General features: G+C 33.7%; 1 protein-coding gene across 12 annotated transcripts in view; it reads left to right on the plus strand.

Moving 5' to 3' along the window:
* The window catches only part of Pkp4 (plakophilin 4), a 244665-nt gene that overhangs the window by 146697 nt on the left and 74369 nt on the right, over window positions 1–23599 (plus strand). For all 12 annotated transcript variants that reach the window (XM_015479203.2, XM_015479208.2, XM_015479207.2 and 9 more), the window contains exon 4: window positions 19871–19905. In XM_015479203.2, coding sequence (XP_015334689.1) covers window positions 19871–19905 — 35 coding nt within the window. The remainder of the gene's footprint in view (window positions 1–19870; window positions 19906–23599) is intronic.

The raw sequence follows: 23599 nt of genomic DNA on the forward strand, positions 1-23599 counted from the left end.
ATAAATATATATATATATCTTGGCAAAGAGTAAGAATCCATAGAAGAGAGAGTGTGATTTCAAACTCCAAAACCTAGACAACACTGGTATAGAAATTCTGAAAGATGTGTAGAATAAGATATATACAAAGAATGTTCAATGCAGCTTTATTTCCTAAAGTAAAAATATCACAAAGAACATTATTGTCCATCAGGATGAAAATGGGAAACAAACTGTGGATAAGTAAACTCTACAACAATTAAAATGAAATAACTGGATTTGCACGTAGCACCATGGGGATGTTTTTAAAACAAACTTCTGATTGAAAATTGCAAGTTGCAGAAGAGGAGAAATAGGAGAATATCATCTGAACATTTTTAAAACAGTTTTATAATTATTCAACAATACTTGGAATCATTTATAAGTGAATTCATGTGGAATAAAACCACTAAAAACATTTTGGATTGATACCAATTTAAGAGAGTAGTGATGTCTGTAGGAAGGGGGAAGATATCAGGAATTAGGCTTTGGCTCAAGCTGTAAAGTTTTATTTAACAGAGCCATCTGGAGCAAAAATGAAAAAAAAAAAAAAAGATGTTAACATCTGTTAAATGGGGGGGTGAGGGGTATAGATGCCTGGCTATTAGATTATCTCCTTTGCTTTTCTTTAAGCTTTAAAATAAGTTAATGGTTATATAGTTCAATTAACTAATTCCATAGATTGAAAAAAATTTATAAAATACATGTTGTGGGCAATAGTTACTGTCATTGGTATTGTGTGCTTTGTATCTGGTTCCTAGTGCCTATTGTCATATCTGGGATGTTGCTGAGACTTACTTAGTCAGTGAATTTTGGACAAATTAATGGGTCCTGTAGAAATGAGAACAGGGTTACAAGACAGGTTGTTCTGGAGCATGAAGAAGCTCAGTCATGTTTAGGATATGTGCTGAAAGGACCTAGTAGCTTATGAGGTTGGAAAGGTAAAGCTGTACTATTTGATTATGGAGATCTTCATCGGGTCTTTAAAGGATATCTACAGAAAGTTGTTAGTAGTGATTGTCGATTTATTTGAAGGATGTTTTTCTTTCTTGACTGTGCTGTGTGCAAAACATAATGAAGAGAGGCCAGACAGCCAAATAGGAACCTATTATGGAATCTTAAGAGTTATGAGTAGTTTTTCTCTTTTAGAGAACTCTAGTTGTAAAGGTAATTGAACGGGTTACCCTACCCCCATGTCATGTGATTCCCATGTGTTCTGATATCCCAGCTAAATGCCAACACTTCTTAATAGCCTTGCCCCAAGTTCCCCTAGGAAAATCATCTCTTTCATCTGAATGCCTGTGTCTCTATGCCATAGCTCATCTATGAGATGGTGAGAGCCACCCCACCCCCACAATCCTGGCACAGTGCCTAGAGCTCAGTGGGCATTCAGCCAAAAGATTAGTGGATGGATGGTGAGCCGAAATGAAGCCCAGAGGTTTTGAGCTCATCAGAGGATGCTTTTCCTTTATGTTGTGCCCTTGGTGTCTTTAAATTTCTACCTACCCTTTCTCATATCTGCCCTTTTCATACCTTTCAGGGTGCTTTCCAGAGGACCTTTAGAAGACTACTGACATAGTTATTCTGCTCTGTGATCACCAGGTCTATATGCTGGCAAGGAGCCCATAAGAAAATAGTGTGGTAGTAGAGGGAGCAAAGGCATTTTACTGTGTCACTTGAGACACACCCCTTTGGGTCTTCCAGCTCCACTAACTGTTCTCTTGGAACCAGAACCAAGAATGTAAATAGAAATTATCTCTCACACTCAGACCCTCTTTCCATCAGCTATTTCTGTTTTGCCCAAAATACAAATGAAATTGCTGCTTATGTCCATGAAGCTTACTATTGGACATTATCCATTTTTTTGTTTTTTTAATTGTTTCAATCAGTTATACATGATAGTAGAATGCACTTTGATACATCCTATATAATGGAGCATAATTTCTCATTCTTCTGGTTATACATGATATAGGATCCCATTGGTGGGCTAAGGCATTTGTTCTGAACATACTAAATATACTGTGGTTATATATATATTCCACCTCACTTGTATATTGGGAATACCTTTTAAAATGTAAAAAATAAAAATAAAATGCAGAAATTAAGGGAAAAAGAAGATAAAGTTAAAAAAAAAATAAGATGCATCAAGGTTAAAATAGTACCAAAAGAATGTATATTGTAACATGCCATGCATTTGTTTACGTAGGTAGTCACTTTTTTCCTGAGTATCCTAGTAGCCATGCTAAAGAGAGAAAGTGCTAATGAACTCTACAATTTAACTGTTTCTGAGTTGTTCAGGAGGTTCTCTCATTCCTGGGACCAAGACTTGAATTGTTTTCCCAGTGTGTCCCCATTAAGAAATCACTGTTTGATGAAGTAAACAGTGTCCTAGGTGGTCTCTTTCCAATAAATTACAAAAATTGGTCCAGAGGGCTTTTTCTCATTGCTAAATAGAATATAAAGGTATGGAATACCACCTTAGCTTAAAGTAATTCTCCAGTAGGCCAATCTGAAATCTATCTTAGCTCAGGATGATGCTCAGCATATGTAGATGAATGGATCAATTTCAGGTCTGCTAAGCAGGCAGACTACCATGATAGTTCCTATCTGCAGAGCCCTTGAGAGTCCTGGATTGTATTGTGCACTGAGATGTGAGGTGTCCTATATTGCAGGTCACTGTGCAGGTATATGGTATATGCACTATAGCAACACAAATAACTTCAGCTTAGGCTCCTTAAAGGAAAATATGCCCTTTAAACCTTATGTTTCCCATGGACTAGGCAGCAGTCTTCAAATTCAATGTTTGATGCACATGGGATTTTTTCTTTTTCACCATGCATTATCATCATTTGGATATTGTTCTCACACTAATTGGGTTTAGATTTAAGTGGGTGGAATAACAGTAAAAGGACCCAGTAACACAATGAAAGACCACCTGGACCCTGTGCCCCTCTTCTCACCCTGTAACTTCCTTTGCCCTTCTCTGGTCCCAAGGTCAAAGAAGGGCATGGGGTAGCCAAGACCATATTCTTAATCTGTACTTATTGACTTTGGAATTAAATAATGATCATCTTAATTTTTAAAGTGCAAGAAAATAGAGATTCTACCACCCAGAGATAACTACTATAGTTTTAAGTTAGCTATACTAAAGTTAGAATAAAATTCACCCCTTTATAGCATAGTTTTATGATTTTTTTTTTTTACTAACACTTTTGGTGTACAGTTATAACTACCACTACTAGCATAGAGAACATTTTTATGAACCGCCAAAACTGAGACAACCACTTTTAACAATTTACTACATGCCTTTCTCTTTAAATTTTTCTTTAAGGTAAATCCCCTTGTAATTTTTTATCTTGTTGCTGAAGTTCCTCTTTGACATCCCAAGCCTAGTACTTAAACAAGGAATTCCCAAGGCAGTAAATAGCCTTGGGCCTAATTGGATGCTAATTTGGCAGCATTTGGAGATTACTACAGCCTTCCAAGGGTAAGAGCAATATAGGTAGAAAACTTGACTAGGAGAACATTACAAGATGAATTCAGCCTTCAAGTATATGAAGTACAGTCTGTGTTCATATTTCCTGCAAGCAGAGAAAATATCCTAGCTGTTCATCTTGTTGGGGTAACGAAAATGTGAAAGGACAGGAAAATATATTTAAAATTCAAAATTTAGAACATGAAAATATCATCTTAGAATTGCAGAAGCTATCTCCAGAATTTAAAAACTATGCTTAGTGAGAGACATGGAATCCTACCATTGTCCAGAATTTCATCTTAGCTTCTGTTCATTTTTAAGTTACTTCTAGATAACTTAGACGATGAAAGAGAGTATATTTCTTTGAAGGCCATAAATTTGATCCAAATATTTTCTCATGCAAATCAGAGCTTGTTCATGTATATTAAGATGAAGCACTAAATTTTTGTTACAATTAAAGTTTTAAAAAAGGATATTTAAAAAGTGAATCCTTTAATAATTATATATCATAGTAATGGCAACTTTTGGAAATAAAGCAGTTTTAATTTTTTGTTTTGGCTATTTGTACATGATTATAAATTCAATTATCTTATTTGGAAGCAGATGGTCTCTTTACATTGTTCTTTGATGTTTGCTTGGTATTTGAAAGCTACTGTGGACACAGAGAAATCCTGTCCATATCAATTGAATGAGGGAAGAAATGGGGAGCAATGTTGAAATTAACTCATCCTCTCCCTAAGATTATCTCTTTTCAGTTAGCTTGAAGCTCTGCTAAAATGGATCTTGAAAAATAGTCTTATTATCAGCACTTAAGAACTTTTTTCCCCCCAATAAAAAGATTCAATTCCCCACAGCCATTTCAGGTTTCTTTTTTATTTTTTATGTTGTTTTTTTTTTTATTTTGTCTTTTTTTTTTTACACTTTATCAGGTTTTAGTACTGACAGTGGTAAAAAGTTTTTTTCATGGTTCAAATCTTTTCTTCAGTGAATATTTTTAAGTCACTGTGAAATAAATCTCAAATAATGCATTCTTTAAAATGAGTCTTTGAAAAGATTGAATTTTTTTATCCCTTAACAGTTTTTACTTGTTTAATTTACCACTTTAGGAAAATGTCTGATAAAGTTCTGTCCCTTTGACTTCTAGTGCTCCACTAGCCAAAACCTGATGGGTTTTTTTTTTTTTCATTATTAAATAAGTTTTATCGATTTATTTCACATTCATTAAAATTCATACTTCTGAAGTAGACAGTTCAGTGTTATTTAATATATTTATGTGGAGTTGTAAAAAATTACCACTATCTAATTTTAGAACATTTTTATCACCCCAAAAAGAAACTGTCTTACACAGTAGCTTTCCTTCCCTTTCAGGGCCTCAGAACCACTGACTTACTTTCTATGTGGATATGCCTGTTCTGAACATTTTATATGCATGGTATTTGACAATATGTGGTTTTTTGGGTCACTTCTTGTACTTAGCAGAATATTTTCAAGGTTCATGCATGTTGTAGCTTGCCTTTTTATTTCAAAATAATATTTCATTGTGTGGATGCAACATTTTGTTTATCATTCATCTTTAATTATTGTAAAGACTTTGCTGTTTCTTAGGCTTTGATCTGGTTTGGTTTGGCTTGGTTTAGTTCCCCCCCACTCTGTGGTGCTGGGATTGAACGCCAACCAGCCCATGCCAACTGTCATCCCACTTTTTCTGTTGTTGGTTGTTTTTTTTTTAGACAGAGTCTTGCTGAGTTGCCTTGGCTGGCATAGAACTGGAGATCCTCCTGCCTCAGCCTTCAGAGTCATGGGAATCACAAGCATGCATCATCTGTCTTAGATTTTAAGAGGGCTCCAAGCATTCCTAGACTGGGGTGTATGGAGAACATAAGGGAGATTCCCTTCAGCCTGCCTACCCATCATCCTTCTGTCTCACATGAGTTTGCCTTCTTTCCTTTCTCCTTAGCTTTCTTTTTTACTAAGTCCTTGTTTATTGCTAAACTATTTGTCAGTGTTGATTTATTTTTATTTTTAAGCGCATGGTAACTATTTGGGAGTCCTATGATGTTCATTGCAATAAATTTCCTTTTGTAGTGTGAAATTTGGTCACTACTGATTTTCTTTTTTTTTTTAATAGAGAGGGAGAGAGAATTTTTTAATATTTATTTTTTTAGTTTTCAGTGGACACAACATCTTTATTTTATTTTTATGTGGCGCTGAGGATCGAACCTAGCGCCTCGCACATGCCATGTGAACGTGCTACTGCTTGAGCCACATCCCCAGCCCCATTACTAACTTTTTTAATGGTCAAACAAAAGATCCCTGACTTCATCTCCAATTCAGACTAATTGCAAAATAAACTAATACTTCAGTAAAATTATCAGAAACACTCTTTGAGTTCTCCACAGTGAATATTTATTAAGTGGTTTTTCTTCTGAGCAAATTAAGTAACATTGAATTTTATGGTGCAACTCCTATCGTAAACACAGTGAAGAGTTTTACATCTGAAATACAGAAAACTAGACCATGGATGACATGCAGCTTTGCATAACTTATTTATCTGGATCATTTGCTTAGCACAATTTTTCCAGAAGCCTGTATTAGTATTAGTAATAGTATTAGTACTAGTATTAGTATTAGTATTAGTGTTACTGGTAATGGGAATTACACCCAAGGATGCTCTACCGCTGAGCTGTTTCCCCAGTCCTTTTTATTTTTCATTTTGAGATAGGATTTTGCTACCTTGCTGAGGCTGGACTCAAACTTATGATCCTCCTTTCTTACCCTTGTGAGTCACTAATAGGCATGCACCACCACATCTGGTTTTCAGAAGGCATGGTCACCAGCCAGTTTCATCTGGGAAATATATTTCCACGTGGAAATTATTCCTACACATTTGATTAAACTTGAATAATCAAGACTTAGGGTAGGACATGTGAGCCCAGAATAATTCAGACAGTACTCCTTTAGACTAACATTTTAAAACTAAGAATGTGATCATGTAGAAGTTGGATGAATGTTAAACCAAATAATTTTTATGAATAATAGAATCTTTTGGAGACTAGAACATTATAACAAAGCATTTTAATCATAGTGAATAAATATTCCAAAATGAATTAGCTATCTCTTAGAGCATTTTAAAATGTTAAATAGGTGATTTGATTGGGAGGGAAAAAAAAAAAGGTCAACTTTATAGTTAGCATCAAAGTTTCAGTTTATTATAAAACTGTTATAGTATGTTTGGTTGAATATGGAGGCAAACCATTTGTATTAACTATTCCAATTAATGAAGAGGAAAATACTTGTTAAAATTTAGAGGCCCATGCATCTAAAATATATATGGCATGCCATTATTTAATTATATTTTAAAGAACCATTTTAATTAGAATAACATTATTCCATTTTCTCCTATTTTTCATAGTTCACATCCTATAATTACTATTCTTAAATTATTTAACAGTAATAAATGATTGAATTAAAACAAGAATTATATTACTACCCTCCACTCTTAATCATTAGATTTTTTAAGGTATGTATATATTATCATTAAAATATATTAAGAACTTTACTAAAGTAGGGCATTCAAGATATTTCAATATATTTTTTGATAAAATTTACCTTTACTGCTTTATAAAATTGCTAATTATTTTTAACATATCAAAACAGCAACGATACCAGGCACAATGGTGCACGCCTGTAATCCCAGCAGCTCCGGAGGCTAAGACAGGAGGATCGCAAGTTCAAAGCCAGCCTCAGCAAAATCTAAGTGTTAAGCCCCTCAGGGAGACCCTGTCTCTAAATAAAATACAAAATAGGGCTCAGTGGTTGAATGCCCCTGAGTGAATGGCAAGGATGCTTTTAAATCCTGTATTTTTTTAAAGTAGTCACAGCCTAGAATTAAAGCTATAAAGATTCATTATTTGGCTTCTTTTTTGCAAAACAAATATTGTATGTAAAATTCAGATCTTCTTTGCACCAGTCTTCTTTTTCAGGGTGTAGTGTTAAATATATGTATTGTTGATAAATATGCATATATTTATATGTATATGTATTTCATACATCCATGACTAATATTTTGTGTTGCTTTGTAAGCATACAAGTGGAATAGTCTATGAATCATTGTGCACCTTGAGTTTTTTATGTTTCTATCCATTATTGATACATATGTAGATCTAGTTTATTTTTAAACTGCTATAACACCTGTGTCATCCACTATTAAACTATTTAGCTATTCCAAATTAAAATTTTACAGTATTATGAGAGATGATGATAATAAACATTACTTTTTTTTTAGAGAGAGAGAGAGAGAGAGAATTTTTTAATATTTATTTTTTAGTTTTCAGCAGACACAACAACATCTTTGTTTGTATGTGGTGCTGAGGATCGAACCTGGGCCGCATGCATGCCAGGCGATCGCACTACCGCTTGATCCACATCCTCAGCCCCATAAACATTACTTATATGTAATGATCAAACCAGAGTGATTGACACACATCTGTCATCTCAGACATTGTGTTGGGAATATCCAAAGTACTTTCTACTAGCCATTTTGAAATATTCAACTAATTGTTATCAATCATAGTTATCCTACTGTGCTATAGAACATTAGAAATTATTCCTCCTATCCAACTGTACCCTTGTTCCCATTAACCATTCTCTCTCCTTCCCTGCCTTCCCCTACCCATCCCAAGCTCTGGTAACCACTCTCTCCTACTTTGAGATAAACTTTTTAGCTCCCACATTTATGTGAGAACATGAGGTATTTGTCTTACTTTGCCTGACTCATTTTATTTAACATATTATTCTCCAGTTCCATCCATGTTAACAGTGATCTTCTTGCGTATGTCTCTTGGTTCACACGTATATGATGCTGGAAAATGCATTTTTAGAAATGGAGTGTTTATGTAATAATGAATGTATGTTTTTAATTTGTCTAGATCTTGCTCAATTTCTTTTTGAAATAGCTCAGCAATGCACCCTCTTGAACACTGTATAAATTTCAAAGTCACTCTCCTTCTTCTTCCCTCCCTCCATTATTATTCCTCCCCGTCCTCCTCCTCCCTCTCCATTCTTTGTCTCTCTTGCTCAAAATTTAATACTGAGAAGGGTCTTGGTTTTTCCAAATCTAATGTTATCTCATTCTACTTTGCATTTTTTTATTAGTTAGTGGAGCTGTGCATCTTTTTGTATGCAATGACCTATTTGAGTTTTCTCTTCTATTTATATTCTTTGCTCATTTTCCTAATGAATAATTTGGCTTATTCTTTTTAGTTCTATCATTAGTTTTAGGGTATTTTTTTCCATTAACTAAATTAATTTTGGAATGTATTTTTTTAAATGGTAGAGGTTCTAATACAATATAGCACAAAGTATTCATATTGATCAATTTTTAGAATATGAATGTTTTAGTGTTATGATAGGTTTATAGAAAAAAAAACCTTCTATATATGCTATATAGTCATGGATCCCAAATTATCCAAACATGCAACTTAATGATACTAACATTATTTTCTGTTTCCACATTTCTTTTAATGACTCTGCATATATTTTTTCTGCAAATATTTATGTCTTTCCAAATACACTCAACAAATATTTATGCCTGTTCTTTTTTTCTAGAAATATAAAGATGCAAAAGGTTAGTAATTTCCATTCTAGTAGGAGGAGACTTGTCTACAAGATGACATGGTGCCTTTGTAGCAGCATCAAATACATTCCTGTTTGATGCAGAGTTCTGTATTGACCAGATTGCATTGGTTATCCTGGCCTTGTCCCAGGAGGCGTCATATTGGTGTCTTTGATTATCATATTTGTAGGTAAAAAAAAGCTTCTTTATAATTATATAGTAGGGAAAAGAAAAACAGCTACTGAGCATTTATTACATAATTGACATAAAAGTCCCTAACCTCCAGCCACACCTCGACCACCACTATTTTGTCTCCTGTCTGGAAACACTGACAACTGTTTTTATTCTTGGTTAATCCCAAACATGGTACAAGAAGTCATGTACATATTAATTCAAAAATCCTGGAAAACATCCTTAAAAAATATATAATTACTAATGCACTTTCTTCAGTTAATTATTACAGAGAAAAGTTTGCCATTCTTTCATTTAATCACTTGAATCTTCATAATGAAATAAAAGAAGGTTTAAATTAAACTCACATTCTCATTACCATTTGGCAGGTTAAGAGCAGAAAGAGTGATGTGTATGACAGGATGTTTCCTTAACCCTTCAGAGAACTACTGAATATAGCTCTAAACCAATGATATATGAAAAAGGAAATTGAAAATGTGATTATCTGCCTAAAGTGAGGGCCATCCATTAGTGCATTTTCAGCAGTTAATCAACTAGCTGTAAAAACGAACATGGCATGTCTGCCTAGGGAGAAGGAAAAAACCTGATAAGTTTGCCAGACTTGGTGGTGTCTGAATTGTTATTAGAGCTTTCCTCCCTGAGGCTTCAGGATCTATTTAATAACAAATCAATCTAATCTGTTTTTGCATAGATTTTTTTTCACTCTGCTATTATGTTACTCCACAATTAAATGGGGGAGAAAAACACTCTATAACTGGAGAAAACCCTCTAGACAGATTTTTAAAGATTAAAAAAAATCTTACATTAAAAACTACACATACTAACCACCATCAACTAGTTTTGATACACTGTGGTCTGCATTAAAGGACTGCTTATAATTTAAGGATGGGGTGTGGGATGTATATGTATGTTTATTTATTCTAGCATCTTTTTAATTGGAGAAGAACAAATAAGAGCCAATTATTTTAGAATTCTGTGATGTATAGTCTTTGCTGCAATCTAAGTTAATTATAGGTTGACCTTCCCCAGCTTTAGTTAGATTATCAATAATGATGCTATTTGAGCCACAGAGAAATTTGAAGTAAAATTACCAACCATAATACGATTACTGGTGCTTAAGAAGTACAAAATATGGATGTATATCTATTTTCTGAGCAGCATTAGCAATAGCATTTTGTTGTATGTGTTTTAAGTGTTACATATCAAGATGTAATGTTTCAGTAAAAACTTAATTTAAATAATAAGTGAAACAATGTTATGTTTCTTACAAGTGTAATTGCAAAGGCAAAAAGTATATTATTGAATAAAGTAGCACATTAAAAATAAGATAAACAGAAAAACAATTGACATGTATATTAATATCTTATTCTACAAATTTGCTTAATCTGATTTTAGGAACTTTTTGATTATTCTTCTTGATTTTCTACATAAACAATTATGCCATCTGAAAAAAAAAAACAAAATAATAAGTCTAGAAGTCAAAATGTTGTGTGATTGCAACCAATGATGAAATAAATAATCTAAACCAATGATCATGGCTGTTAAAATGACCAGCTAAGATAGGTGGTGTAAAGTTTGCGATGAATGTATCAGCCTGATTCACCATCTATCTTATGTTGACATCACAAAAATGGAGACAGTCAGAGATTAATGATCTTCAAATTTGATGCAATGGAAAGTATATACTATTACCTATGATGTATTCTTGCCAAAAAAATTGCTAAAGCAACTAATATCACCTATGATGTATCCTTGCCAATAAATTGCTCAAGCATCTAGATATTAATATTAGTTTATGGAAAATACAGGAAGCAGAGGAACATGTCAGATGACAGTATGTGGATGCATGAATTAGATTCACGCTTCCAAGAATTCTACAATGCAAATGAAATAATTTTAAATAGGAAGAGAATCATGGGGGAAGTTTAAAATACATTAAGAGATTTTTAGAGACCAGCAACCATTTACAACAGGTAGACCTTGTTTGGTCCTGGTTCAAGCAAACCAACTGTTTTTAAAAGTTGAAACAGGAAATTTGAATATTGACTAGGTGTTTATTGGTATTTAGAATTTTTTGTTAGTTTTTTAGTGTGTAATGCTATTATGGTTATGTTCTTTTGAAAGTATCTATATTTAGAGATGCATTTAAAGTGTTTATTACTGAAGTAATAAGATGGGTTTGCTTCAAACTAATCTAGTAATGTAGAGAAAATCATGATGATGGTGAAGATGGGTAAGTTTCATCACATGGTCACTTTTGTTGAAGCTGGGTAATAAATACATAAAGTTCATTATACTGCTTCTATTGTATGTGTTTTAAATGTTACATAACTGACTTAGTTTTAAAAATTAAAGACAACTTTTTTCATTTTTCATAAAAGTATTATTATTTCTTAAAATTACAGGATTTTAATTTAAAATCTGATATTCTTTTCCAAAGATTAAATAAAGAAGACCATTCATTACCCCTGATTTTTAAATTGTATAGGTCATGAATTTACACAGTATGTTCCAAATCCTCCACAATACCTTTTCCATCAATACCATTGGTTCATTGTGGCAGTGAATGAGGAAGTAGGGAAAAAGGGAGAAGAAAGATTAAGCGACTCAACAGTCTTCTCTGTCATGTTATGAATTCTTACTCCTCTGGATTCATATTTCTAACAAGAGGGATACAGGACACTAAACTTAGAAATTTAAGAGAGTCCTGACCAACCAATCACCTTGTCAGTTTGTCATGGAGGGTAGCTGTTCATTCACTGAACAGTGTTTATGAACCTACCCCCCACACACTATATTTCAGTACTGTTTTTAGGTACCTGTTTTACAAGACTTTTCCTTGATCTTTCATTATAATCATTCTATCTGTTCTTTCTAATAAGCATTTTTCAGTTTCATTCCCCAATTTGGTAGTTTAAAATTCTACACATTTGGTGGGGGCTTGCAGGGGTGCAGTAAAGAAGAGAAGGAAACTAGGGTGGGTAAGGGTATGTGGGACAAATTAGGAATCTATGAGAGTTTTTCAGAAGGGATCTAAAACATTCTAAAACACTCCCCTAGCTTTCAAATGTCTTTCTTGCACAGAAATGCAGCATGTGTTTTCCCAAATATTGACTGTATCCTTATGGATCTGTTCCTTTTTGTGGACAGTTATTGATGATCCTAGATCTGTACGCTATTCCTCTTGTGAATTCACTCCTGCTTTAGCACTAAAACAGCTTCTTATGGTACTTACCTGTGAATAAAGAGCCAAAAATGCTATTATAATAAAAATAGGTTTTTTTAATTTCCAGAAAGAAAAGAAGAAATTTATGTTTTCTTTTTGTTTTCATAATTGGAATGATCTTTTCTTAGAAATTAACTTCATTCTTCATAAAAGTTAAAAATAAATCCTTATTCAAGGTAAGCAGTGACAGTAAATGAATATCATTCTTTAGATACACACTAAATTTGATAGTATCTTTTTATATGAGTAGCAAAGAATCGCATGTGAATAAATCATATGCTTTTGCATATCTAAACTTATCCAGTAAAAATATTTAATCAAAAATTAAGGCTTAGAACATGATCTATATGTGTAAGAAAAATTCCTGCATGTGATTTTCATGATTCTGACTCCTCTGTTAAAAAGTGAGAGTGTTTCCTCTGTGCATTTTCAAACTTTAATCTGGCTAATAAACAAACGTCTCCCAAGGGCCATTTAAATTATCAAGTAAATTTAAAAAGTTAAATTGAAAGTTAAAAAAAAATAGGCTCAAAATTCCTTTTAAAAATACTTTTTTCTGTAGAGTTTTCAAAGCTTTTTAAATCCTAAGTAATGTGCAAAATTAAATTTTATATATCATATCATAAACCAAACGATTTGAAATTATGAAGAATGAGGGTTGGATACTGGGGTGTGTCTTATTATATATAGATCTATACAACTTAGTCCTGTGTTAGTGTTCTGCTCAATCTCATGGAGTAGAAAAAATAGGAACTTTTTCCTACTCCTCACTAGCTTCAGCTTTATTTAAAATTATAGTATTTAAATTGTTTTATTCATTTCTGAAAAAAAAGAGTATGTTTATGTGTTCTTTGTCTTTTATATTTTTGAAAGTTTTCCCTTTAGTTTCTTTACCTTTGGAGGGTTCTGGAAGAAAAGAAATGAGAAACACAGTAGCATTTTGACAGACCCTAGACACATATAATTCCCAGTTGTTTTCACTCTTTCAAATGTCAAGTGAGATGTTAGAAAAACCCTTGTTTTCTGCCTTCTGCTTTGGCTAGTAAGAGCACCTGTTGTGGAGTGGGCCTCAACAGAAGTCATGCTTCCTGTGTAATTTATGAGGATGCCAGAGGGGATGTTTGTCTCATTTTTGTCTAGTACTGCATCCTCTTTGATCTTTCCCCTTCCCATATGGTCTTCAGAATCTTTTATTCATAAATTCTAGCTACTGACACAAAATGCTTTTGTCAAAAAACATTTATCATCTTCTGAGATGTATTTACCACTAGTCCCCACGAAGGTTACTTGATGTGTATTTCCTGTTCCCTTAATGTTTTCACTGTGCATCAAATGAGCAGTTTTCTCTTTAGAAGATAGGTCATAATGTTATTTATTTACATTTTAACTTTCCCTGGAATGCATTTTAGAAAGCTGTTATAGGGGTTCAAAAATATTGTAGAGTCACATCAAGGAAAGCTGAAATGAAAAAATCATAAAAACAAAATAGGGTCAGGAATAGACCAAAAATACTCACCTCTGTGAATGGTCACGCATCTTACTCAAGCTTGCGAGCAACCAGTGGAAACCAAGATTACACCTATGTGCCATTCTTTGCTGTCTCTGTGCTCGGGATTTCTTTAAAGACTAAAATTGTAAAAGTACATTCCTAAGAGAATGGTCAAGTTTGTCAGGTAACATGTGTATCAGAAATATGTGTATCAGACATGACCTTTGACCTTTCTGGCAGTCCAGACATTCAGATCTGTCTTCCCACAACTGTCCAGTTTGTTCATCTGTTGTTCACACTCTCCACTGGGTTTGCAGTAGACACAGATCAATGCAAATCAATATCTGCAGCACCTCAAGGTTTGTGTCCTCTTGCTGCTGTGTCAGCAGCTGCTGTATTCTATATGAAGGACACTATCTTTAATTCTTGTGCTCTCTGTTTTCTATAACCTCAGTATCACCCTCAGATCATATAAATAATTATGAAAAGAGATCCTTTGCCCTGTGTCATTTGTTATGTCTCTTTTTTCAAATTATAAGTATGTGCCATTGTTAGGGGCAAAGTCATAACACACACAAAAATAACTAAACTACAATTACAGGTCTCCTGTCATGTTTTCACTTTTCCTGACAGTTGAGATCTTGGAAATCGCCTTTGGAAGAAAGGGGAAGAATGGCTATCCAGATGAAAAGCTAGGGAGAATGGATAAAAAGTCCTTTGCTAGGAAGACAGACATCAACCTCTATCCAAACAGAAAATTGCCCAAGATCTGACTGCATGGTGAAGAGAAATCCAGTCAGTAAAAAACCATGAACTTGGGGGAAGAGTTTTTATTTTTATTAGGTTGGTGAAGAGGTTCCCAAAATGTAGTTAAATACCAAGAATAGCGTTCGGAGTATTATTGCCAAGAAATCCTACTGCCTAGGCTAGTGCTTCTCAGAGCCCCTTAAAGACAGTAATGTGGTAGGTGGATACATCCATTGGCCTTTCAACTCCCCTCTTCTTCAACCAAGCAAAGCAGTTTACTTTCATTGCCTGTTTTTTCTACTGACCTTTGTGTTTTAGAATTTCCTAATTAGTCTAATGGAACAATAAGGAGCTATCCACACCTGTCTTGGGAAGAATAATCATGATATATATATTTTTTTAATTTTGTCTACCTATTGTAGTTGTTCTGATAGTCAGTCTACAATGTAAAGGATTTCTTAGTCAATCCTTGTCTAACTAAAAGCAACAGATGAGCTCCTTATTTTCCAAATATAGAAAAAACAAAAATAGTTATGATATTTACCTATTGGTGGTAATATGAGTTCTTGGAACATCAGAAGAAGGTTTGTAGGTATTAGGGAGCCCTCTATTCCACCTCAGTCTGCCAGTCCCCACTTCTCACCATGCCAATTAATTATTAATATAAAATGAGCTGATGACATTCTTGTTGAGGGTTAGGGCAAGGAGAAATTGCACTGGATGATTTAATTAAGTACAGCATTTTCCAAGGATATTCCTGTTATAATAGGAAGTGACAAAATAAAGGTAAATTGTATTAGACTATTCACTTCAGTAGGTATATAATACAGGTATATTGTTACTTGGCACCTGCATAAGCCATTCTGGAATTCCAGAAATTCTGAAAGAATTTCCAGACTATGTTCCTGCGTGTTCTACCCCAAAAATAGCATTGGAAGTGTGAAGCAGCTTGGTGTGTGAAGCAACCACAAGTACTTGGAATCGGCTAGAATGCAGGTTTGTGTGGGAAAGGGTAAACTAGGAGCCAGTTGGTGGAAGACCTTCTGTGCCATCTAAGATGTTTGAATCTTTGCCATACTAAGATGTTTGCATTTTAACCTCTAAGATGTTGTGTGTTAGCAACAAGATAATGACAGTAGATTTGAGTTTTTGAAAAATCACTGCAGCAGTATCAGGAAGAGACCCTGAAAGGAAGAGAAATTAAAGCCAGGAAGATGAGTGAGGGAAAAAGAGTGAAAGAATGATCCAGCCAAAACTCCCTGAGAGGGTGAAGGCCCAGCCCATGTCAGTGCTTATAGAGATGAATTCAAAGCATGTGTGTTTTGACTAGTAGCCATGTGCCAGACACTGCCTTTGCTTCTGGTGACATATCTGTGAACATTGTAGACTTTGATGCCCTTGCAGAGCTTACACACTGTTAGAGAAAACCAATAGTAAAATGATTCTTGCTCCTCATTTAAATGACCAGGGGGTAATAACTAAAGAGGAATCACATTGGGGGAAAGAATCTTAATGTGTCGAATAAGATGTATGTTATATATCCAATATGCAGTTGGAAATATGGTCTACAGTTGAGGAGTGAGGCTTGGGCTCATTCAGAGGACCTGTTTGTGTTTCCTAGTTTTGTGATAATAATAATGCCAGTGAGGATTTTAAGTTGCAAACAATAGAATTCTCTCTGCCCTGTTTAAGCAGGTATTGGGTGTCAACTCATAGAATTTCTAGTAAGGCCCAAGAGCGAGATTCTGAATCTGGATGTCCAGGAGCTGTGTCCACTGCAAATTTTCAACATACCACTATGTTCTTCTCACATGGCCTCTCTGGACCCTTGCTCTCTGGCTACAGGGGAGTATGCATAGGCACGTTTCCTGACTCATAATAGTACAAACTATCAGAATAAGGAGGGTTTTCAAACACACTGTACCTCTGTAAATGGCCATTTATATCTGTGAATGAAGTATGTGGAATTTTATACTACTTACTACATTATGACAAATGCATAATGCCTTCCTTAAAACTAAACTAATATTTTAGATTAAAATAAATTGCTTTGATTTGTTAATTTGCTAATTTTTGTTGTTCATTGTCTGACCAGACAGTCCCAAACTTATGAATAGATTTCATTCTAAAGGGTTGTCAATAATTATTAGAAATTATGAATATATCTTCCCATAGAAACAAAGTTATCCCAGTTGATCAATGCTTGTATTTTTAAATGTGTTCTGTATTTCAATGGAAGCTCCTAGAGCAAAAGCTGTTTGGCATCTTCAGAAGTAAAACAGAACCAGGGTGGAGTCACTTGTGGGCACAGTGCCTGAAGATACATTGTAGACATCCAGTATAAGTTGGGGAAGTATTTCTAGGAATAGATATTTAAAGAGAAAGAAAAGAAAAGAAAAAAAAAAAAAAACTAACAGGAAATAAGCCTACATTCCTAACTCAAAGCTGTCTCTGCTGTTTCTGACATGGATCTACCTCTAATTGTTCTTTAAAAAAAAAAAAAAGTGGGTTGCATTCAGTGACTTGAAAGAACATTTTAAAATTCCATGTATTTATTCTTCAATCCCTGAATCCCAAAGTAGAGAACAATTTGAGAATCATTTAAAGTAAGTAGTTCAAATGGGAAATAGACTGTTCTGAATAACATATAATGAGCAGTTATTACACAGCATTGTAGAATTTCATGTGAAGGTAATTGGGCAGAATTATATGCTCTTCAGAATATACCATGGAACTTTCTGCTTATATTTCATCCTCATTATTAGTTTCTTTTCCTAATGATTTGTATCTTTTACCTTAAAAAGTATAGGGAAAACCGGGCGTAGTGGAGCATGCCTGTAATCCCAGTGGCTCAGGAAGCTAAGACAGAAGAAATGTGAGCTCAAAGTCAGCCTCAGCAATGGCAAGGTGCTAAGCAACTCAGTGAGATCCTGTCTCTAAATAAAATACAAAATAGGGCTGAGGATGTGGCTCAGTGGTTGAGTGCCCCTGAGCTCAATCCCCAGAACCAAAAACAAAAAAAGTGTAGGGAAAATTAACTGTAACCAAACCTTCCCATTTTCTTCACTTAGGATTAACTTATATTGTGGTGATCAAAAGCCTTTTCAATTTGTATTGTAACAATATATACATTAAGCTATTCATGTGTGCTAGGTAGTATACTAGAACTTAATATAGAGAGGTGAGCAAAATAGCCACAGCCCCTGCCCAATTTGAGCAATTAGCCAGAATTATATTCTTTGACTTACAGTTTCAAAGACAAAAAATCTTGTAAAGGTAGTTCATTAAATTCTGTAAGTTTCAAATTCAATAATTAATAAACTTTCATGATAGTCCCTAGAAACTTGAAGCATATTAATGACATTTCTGGGTGGCATTTGATGTACCATGTATTTTAATGTTGACATAAAGCATAATTGTTTTGAAAGGAACACAGTTGAATAGCAGTCTTAGTGCTTAGAAAACTAATTTAGATAATAGAGTTAAGTAATAAAAACAAATTCAAGAGAATTGAAATTAAATGTAGGGAACTACTTTTGAAGCCAAAGACAGTGGTGACCTACTCTCAGGAGCAAGACAAATATACCATTACTGATATTTGACCAAATTTTTCTTTTCTTCACCCATCAGTCCCTTTTGAAATCAGTTAAGATTACATCTGATAAAGGAACATCAGTGGAGCTCTGGAGAAGATTAGCATTAACTGATTGACTCCATTCATTGGGAACATGTCCCCCTGCCTGCAGCTAGCTCAAGGTCCTAGAATGTGAGCTGCTCTATACCTGTGATGAAGAAAAGGCAAATCACACACAAAATTGAAGTACAGGCAGTTGTGACTTAATCTAGGGTTTTCAACTAGCAAGAGTTCCATTAACCCTTTAAATGACTTGGGGAAAATATCAAGGGGTTAATAGAAATATAGCACAGAAAGAACTTTTCCCTTCATCTAATCCAAGTCCTTTGTTTTATATGGTACATCTTTAAGTCCAGAGGAACACATCTATTTTGTAAATTTAATAAGAACTCCAAAAATACTTAAATATATATTAGTTTGTTTGTTCTGGTTTCAGGGGGAAAAAATTAAACAAATGTTTAAAAAGAAAAATATTCTCCTGTTCTTACCCCTCATATTGATTGTTGTTTTTTTTTTTTTTTTTAATTTTTACAGACCTCTTTCTAAGCATATTGTATAACTATATATGTATAATGCAAAAAATGGGATCATACCTGTTTTGCTGTACACTGACTGGAAATCACACCATTCTGGGTTTGATCCTAGCATTTCTAGATGCCAGCATGTATTTTATTTGTAAAATAAATACAATGATGGACCTATTCATAAGGTGGTTGTGAATAATTTAAAGCCGATAACATATATGAAGTGGAGATAATGTATTTGAAGTACTTAATCTACTTAACAAATCCTTAATAATCCAGCCTGTGGTTGCTGTGTTCTAATCCACTGTTCCTCTCATGCCATAATGATTGGGTCAGGGCTGGGAGAAATAGGCACACCAAAATGCTTTTAGGTCCAAATTTCAAATACATATGCTATAAGCAAAGGAATATACATAACTAAAGTTTTATCCTGACTTGTAAGATCTTATTTTTTAATGTAAAGTTCTGTGAAATTCTTTAATTTTATAAGGCAACGTTTGCTTCAAAACTGACCCCATTAACTTTTATGTTAATTGTAGTGTCTAATGGTTTCCTTTGGAAATAAATAAAATAAATGAACTTCTTAAATAGCCATTTGGGGTTCTTTAAGTATGTTGTATCTAAAATTTTCACGTTATCACAAAAATAGTACAGTACATCATTTCAGTACCATGAATATCACATGTAGTTGTGACATTTTGTCTTATTCAAGAAAAATAATGGGGACTTAATTTCGAAGTAAAAATAGTTTGTCCCAAATTGATATGGAAGGGTAAGTACTTTGTAAAAATTAATTTACTTAAGAGGAGTGATTTTAAAATTTTTATTTGAGGTTTTTATACTTTTATATAATTGAATGTGAAAATTAACATGTTTATATGCTAAACAAGTCCACGGTTAAATTTATAACAAGGAAAATAAAGATTCCATCTTTTCCTTCTTTTTCTGTAGCTCAACTGAGAAGTCATTTCCTTGGAGATCAACAGGTATGATTTTTTTGTTATATAAAAGTATTTTTATGTTTTACATATACACACAAAAGCAATTACTTAGCCTGCTCTTTAATTTACTATCTACTGGTAAAGTAAGCCAAGCAAATTCGTTGATAATAATAGTGTTGAGCTACTTTGATTTGAAGTAGTAATTCTTAATATTTGTAACATAAAATTTAACATAATTGAATACATATGTATATGTCAATTATAAAATTAAAGGCTTATATAGCACCATTTTTAATATCAACCCTACATCTAAAAATTTTATTTTCAATCATAAGGAAACAGAGGATGACTTTGAGAATAGGATATTGTATAATCTGAGAAAGATGGCAAATCGTTTATACAAATCAGGTCTTTTGTTTCATAGTATTTCTCATACTCAGAGAAAAGATGTTTGAAATGTTCATTTTCTTTGTGTAACCCCATATAAAATATTTGGTAACTTCTAATTTGGTCTAAATATAGTCTGGCAGGTTTTAACCTCTTTTATTATTTTTTTAATCTTAAATTCACCACATGCAAAAGGTAAATTATCTCTCTATATCTTGAATATTTGATGTCTTATTAATTTTTATTGAATAAATGTTTATTGAGCACTCTCATCATGCTGGTTACTATGTCAGATAGTGATGGCTTGTGTCTTCCTCTCCTCCTTAAAGAGTAGACCTTGATATCTAAACAGTTTGGCAGTTTCCAAACAATTGCATTGTGGGAAACTTAGATCACCAAATGCCTAGCATCTCAGTTTATCTGCATTTTTTTGTTTGTAGTACATACAAGATACTCTGCTGTTTCACAAAGAAGTTAGTCCCAATATACTGTTTATTCAAATTGTTGATACAGTAGAGACATGTGAAAAGCTACCTGAGACTTATAACAGTTTAGCATAACACAGACCATGAAATAATCCATGATTAACTGCCAAATAAGTATTGTGTGGGGAACATTGGTAGAAATAGACCACTTCTGAAATAGCTCTGCAAAGACGATGGGCCTGGAGTGCCCCTGGTCTTCACAGATGGCCACACTGTGGAGAAGGCATTGTCACTCGTCAGTAGACAATAGAAATAGAAGTGTCATGTGGGAACTTTTAAAATTGGTTTGGGAGATGGTTAGAGGTGCAAAGTGTGATTGGGTCAGATTGTAGAAATTTTAAATTCCAAGGACCTTGATTCAGTGATCATAAGGAGACCCTGAAACTCTTTTAAGCAAAATTCACATAATTTAAGCATTCCTTGTGAGAAGCAGAACTATGAACTGGAGGGAGGAAAAACTGTGATTAGAAAGAACAAGTGAAAGCTTATTACAGAATTTGGTATGTGAGACCATGTGGAGGAGGTGATTCCTCAGGATATAGAGGTTGTTTAGTTTGGAGTCGCATAGACAGTAGTAGCAGTCTATGCAAGTTAGTGGTACCTTTGAAACAACTGGAAGAATCAGAATCGAGAGTCAATTTTACAGGATGGTCTGGATGTGTGGATTTGAGCTAATGAAAGGAGAGCAATTTAGAGCGTTCTGCAAACATTTATAAATGTGATTACTAAAGAAAGCCCTTAACCAAATGAGAAGAAAATTACTTCTATTAAACTGATGGTTTCTTGTGAATTGATACTTTATTATGTGGTTCAGACATAGGTCAGAGTGCTGTAGGTAAGGGACAGCTGAATTAGAGAGCAAGGCTGAAATTCAGGGTGTATGTAGGGAAAAAGCTGCCTCTTTTTCTTCTTTGGAGGTATTAAGAGAATGGTCTGAAATCCTACAGAGCCTGACAGAGGAAGTTAGGTGAGATGCACAGTTTTTTCATACTTTGTCATAGTATGTAAGATCATTGCTGAAGGCAGGAACCATGTCTTCCCTGTTCAACAAAATGTTCCAAGGGCTTTGTGCATAGTAGGCCTTGGGCAGTTCACTCAAGTGAATGAATACATGCATACATGAATGCATAACAAAGTCTGTTTCACCCTGTCAGGAATATTTGTGTTATATTAGGTTCACAACTAAATTCTAATCTCTTAGAAAGTGTCCCTTTTTTTCTTTCTGCCTCAATGCCGAAAAGACACCCAATCCTCAGCATGTATTAAAGAAATACTTGAGATAAATAATTTAATTTAGTAGCAAAATATATATTTTGGAAGAAGTATATACACACAGTTGTAAGCTTTTTTTAAATTCCCAAGAAGTTTTTTTGGTTTTTAACTTGACTTACAATGCACTTAAAACTTTTATAGCCTAACATGACATTTACCATAGTATTTGAGATCTTTTTATTGATAATTTGACACACGTGATGCAAATTTAGTTTGTTTCCCTTATATCTTTTTCTATTTTTCTTTTTATTATAATAACTTTATTGAGGTATAATTCTCATGCCATACTGTTACCCATTTAAACTGAATACTTCTGTGTTTTTAATATATTTACAGAAATGTGCATCAAGTATCACAATGAATTTTAGAACATTTTCATTACTCTTAAAAGAAATCACATACCAATTTGAGATATTTCTGGTAAATGGAATCATACCACATGAGTGGCTCCATTCATTTAGCATGATGTTTTCAGTGTTCCCTCCTATTATAGCATGTATCAGCATGTTGTTCCTTTTTATGGCTAAATAGTATTATGTTGGACAGGTATAATACATTTTCTTTATCTATCAATTGACAAACATCCAGATTGTTTCTCTTTGGACTATTACAAGAAATGCTGCTATGAACATGTTTCCATTTCTCCTAAGTATATATCTAATAGTCAAATTGATGATCAGATGGCAACTCTGTGTTCCTTTTTTTAAGCAGCTACCTGATTGGTTTTCCAGAGCTACATCATTTTACATTTCCACCAGTAACATAAGAGTTGTGATTTCTCTCCACATCCTCTCCAACATTTGTTGTTATCTTTTTCATTACAGCCATTCTAATGAGTGTGAAGTAGTGTCTCGTTGTGGTTTTGATTTATATTTTCCTGATGGTTGGCACGCCTTTTTTCCTGTGGTTAATTTTTAGTTTCAGTTCTTCGAGCAGTGGTAGAGGAGGTCACCAAGCTTGTATCTTAATCTTATCAGCTGCCTTCACTTCAACTTTTTTTATTTTTTAAAAATAATTTTCCTCCTAATTTTAAATGTAATAGAGAGAGATTGATTCATCAAAAGATATTTAGAAAATACAGAAAAGTATAAAAAGAATTACTTAAAAATCAGCCTTATTATTAGTCTTTCTGTGCATATAAACATGTTACACATTTTGGGTTTTGTTTTTTCCTTTTAAGAAGAATTGAGAATATACTGAATATACTGTGTATGCAGTACTTTGCTGCTTTTTTTCATATGACATTATATCCTAAATGTCTACCTTTTAATATAAAATTTTTATATAAGTTCATCTTTAATTCTGCACAATTTATCCCAGAAATACATCTTGAGAGCCTTAAACAATCATATACACTTACAAAATAAGTGGGAAAATATCATAGAGGAAAATTTTAAATATGTACCATATTTATGCCTATCCCTATTACTGGACTGTTGGGTTGTTTCTGATTTTTTCACTGTTATAGATAACTGGCAAATATCCCTAGATATAAAACTACTTTGATTTACCTCAGGCTAGATTTTTTAGGAAGAAAATTATTTAAGTCATGGCAATATTGCTATATGTAATCATTGCTCTCCTGAAAGATTGTA

This window comes from Marmota marmota, unplaced genomic scaffold, assembly GCF_001458135.2.
Source record: "Marmota marmota marmota unplaced genomic scaffold, marMar, whole genome shotgun sequence".
Lineage (NCBI taxonomy): Eukaryota > Metazoa > Chordata > Mammalia > Rodentia > Sciuridae > Marmota > Marmota marmota.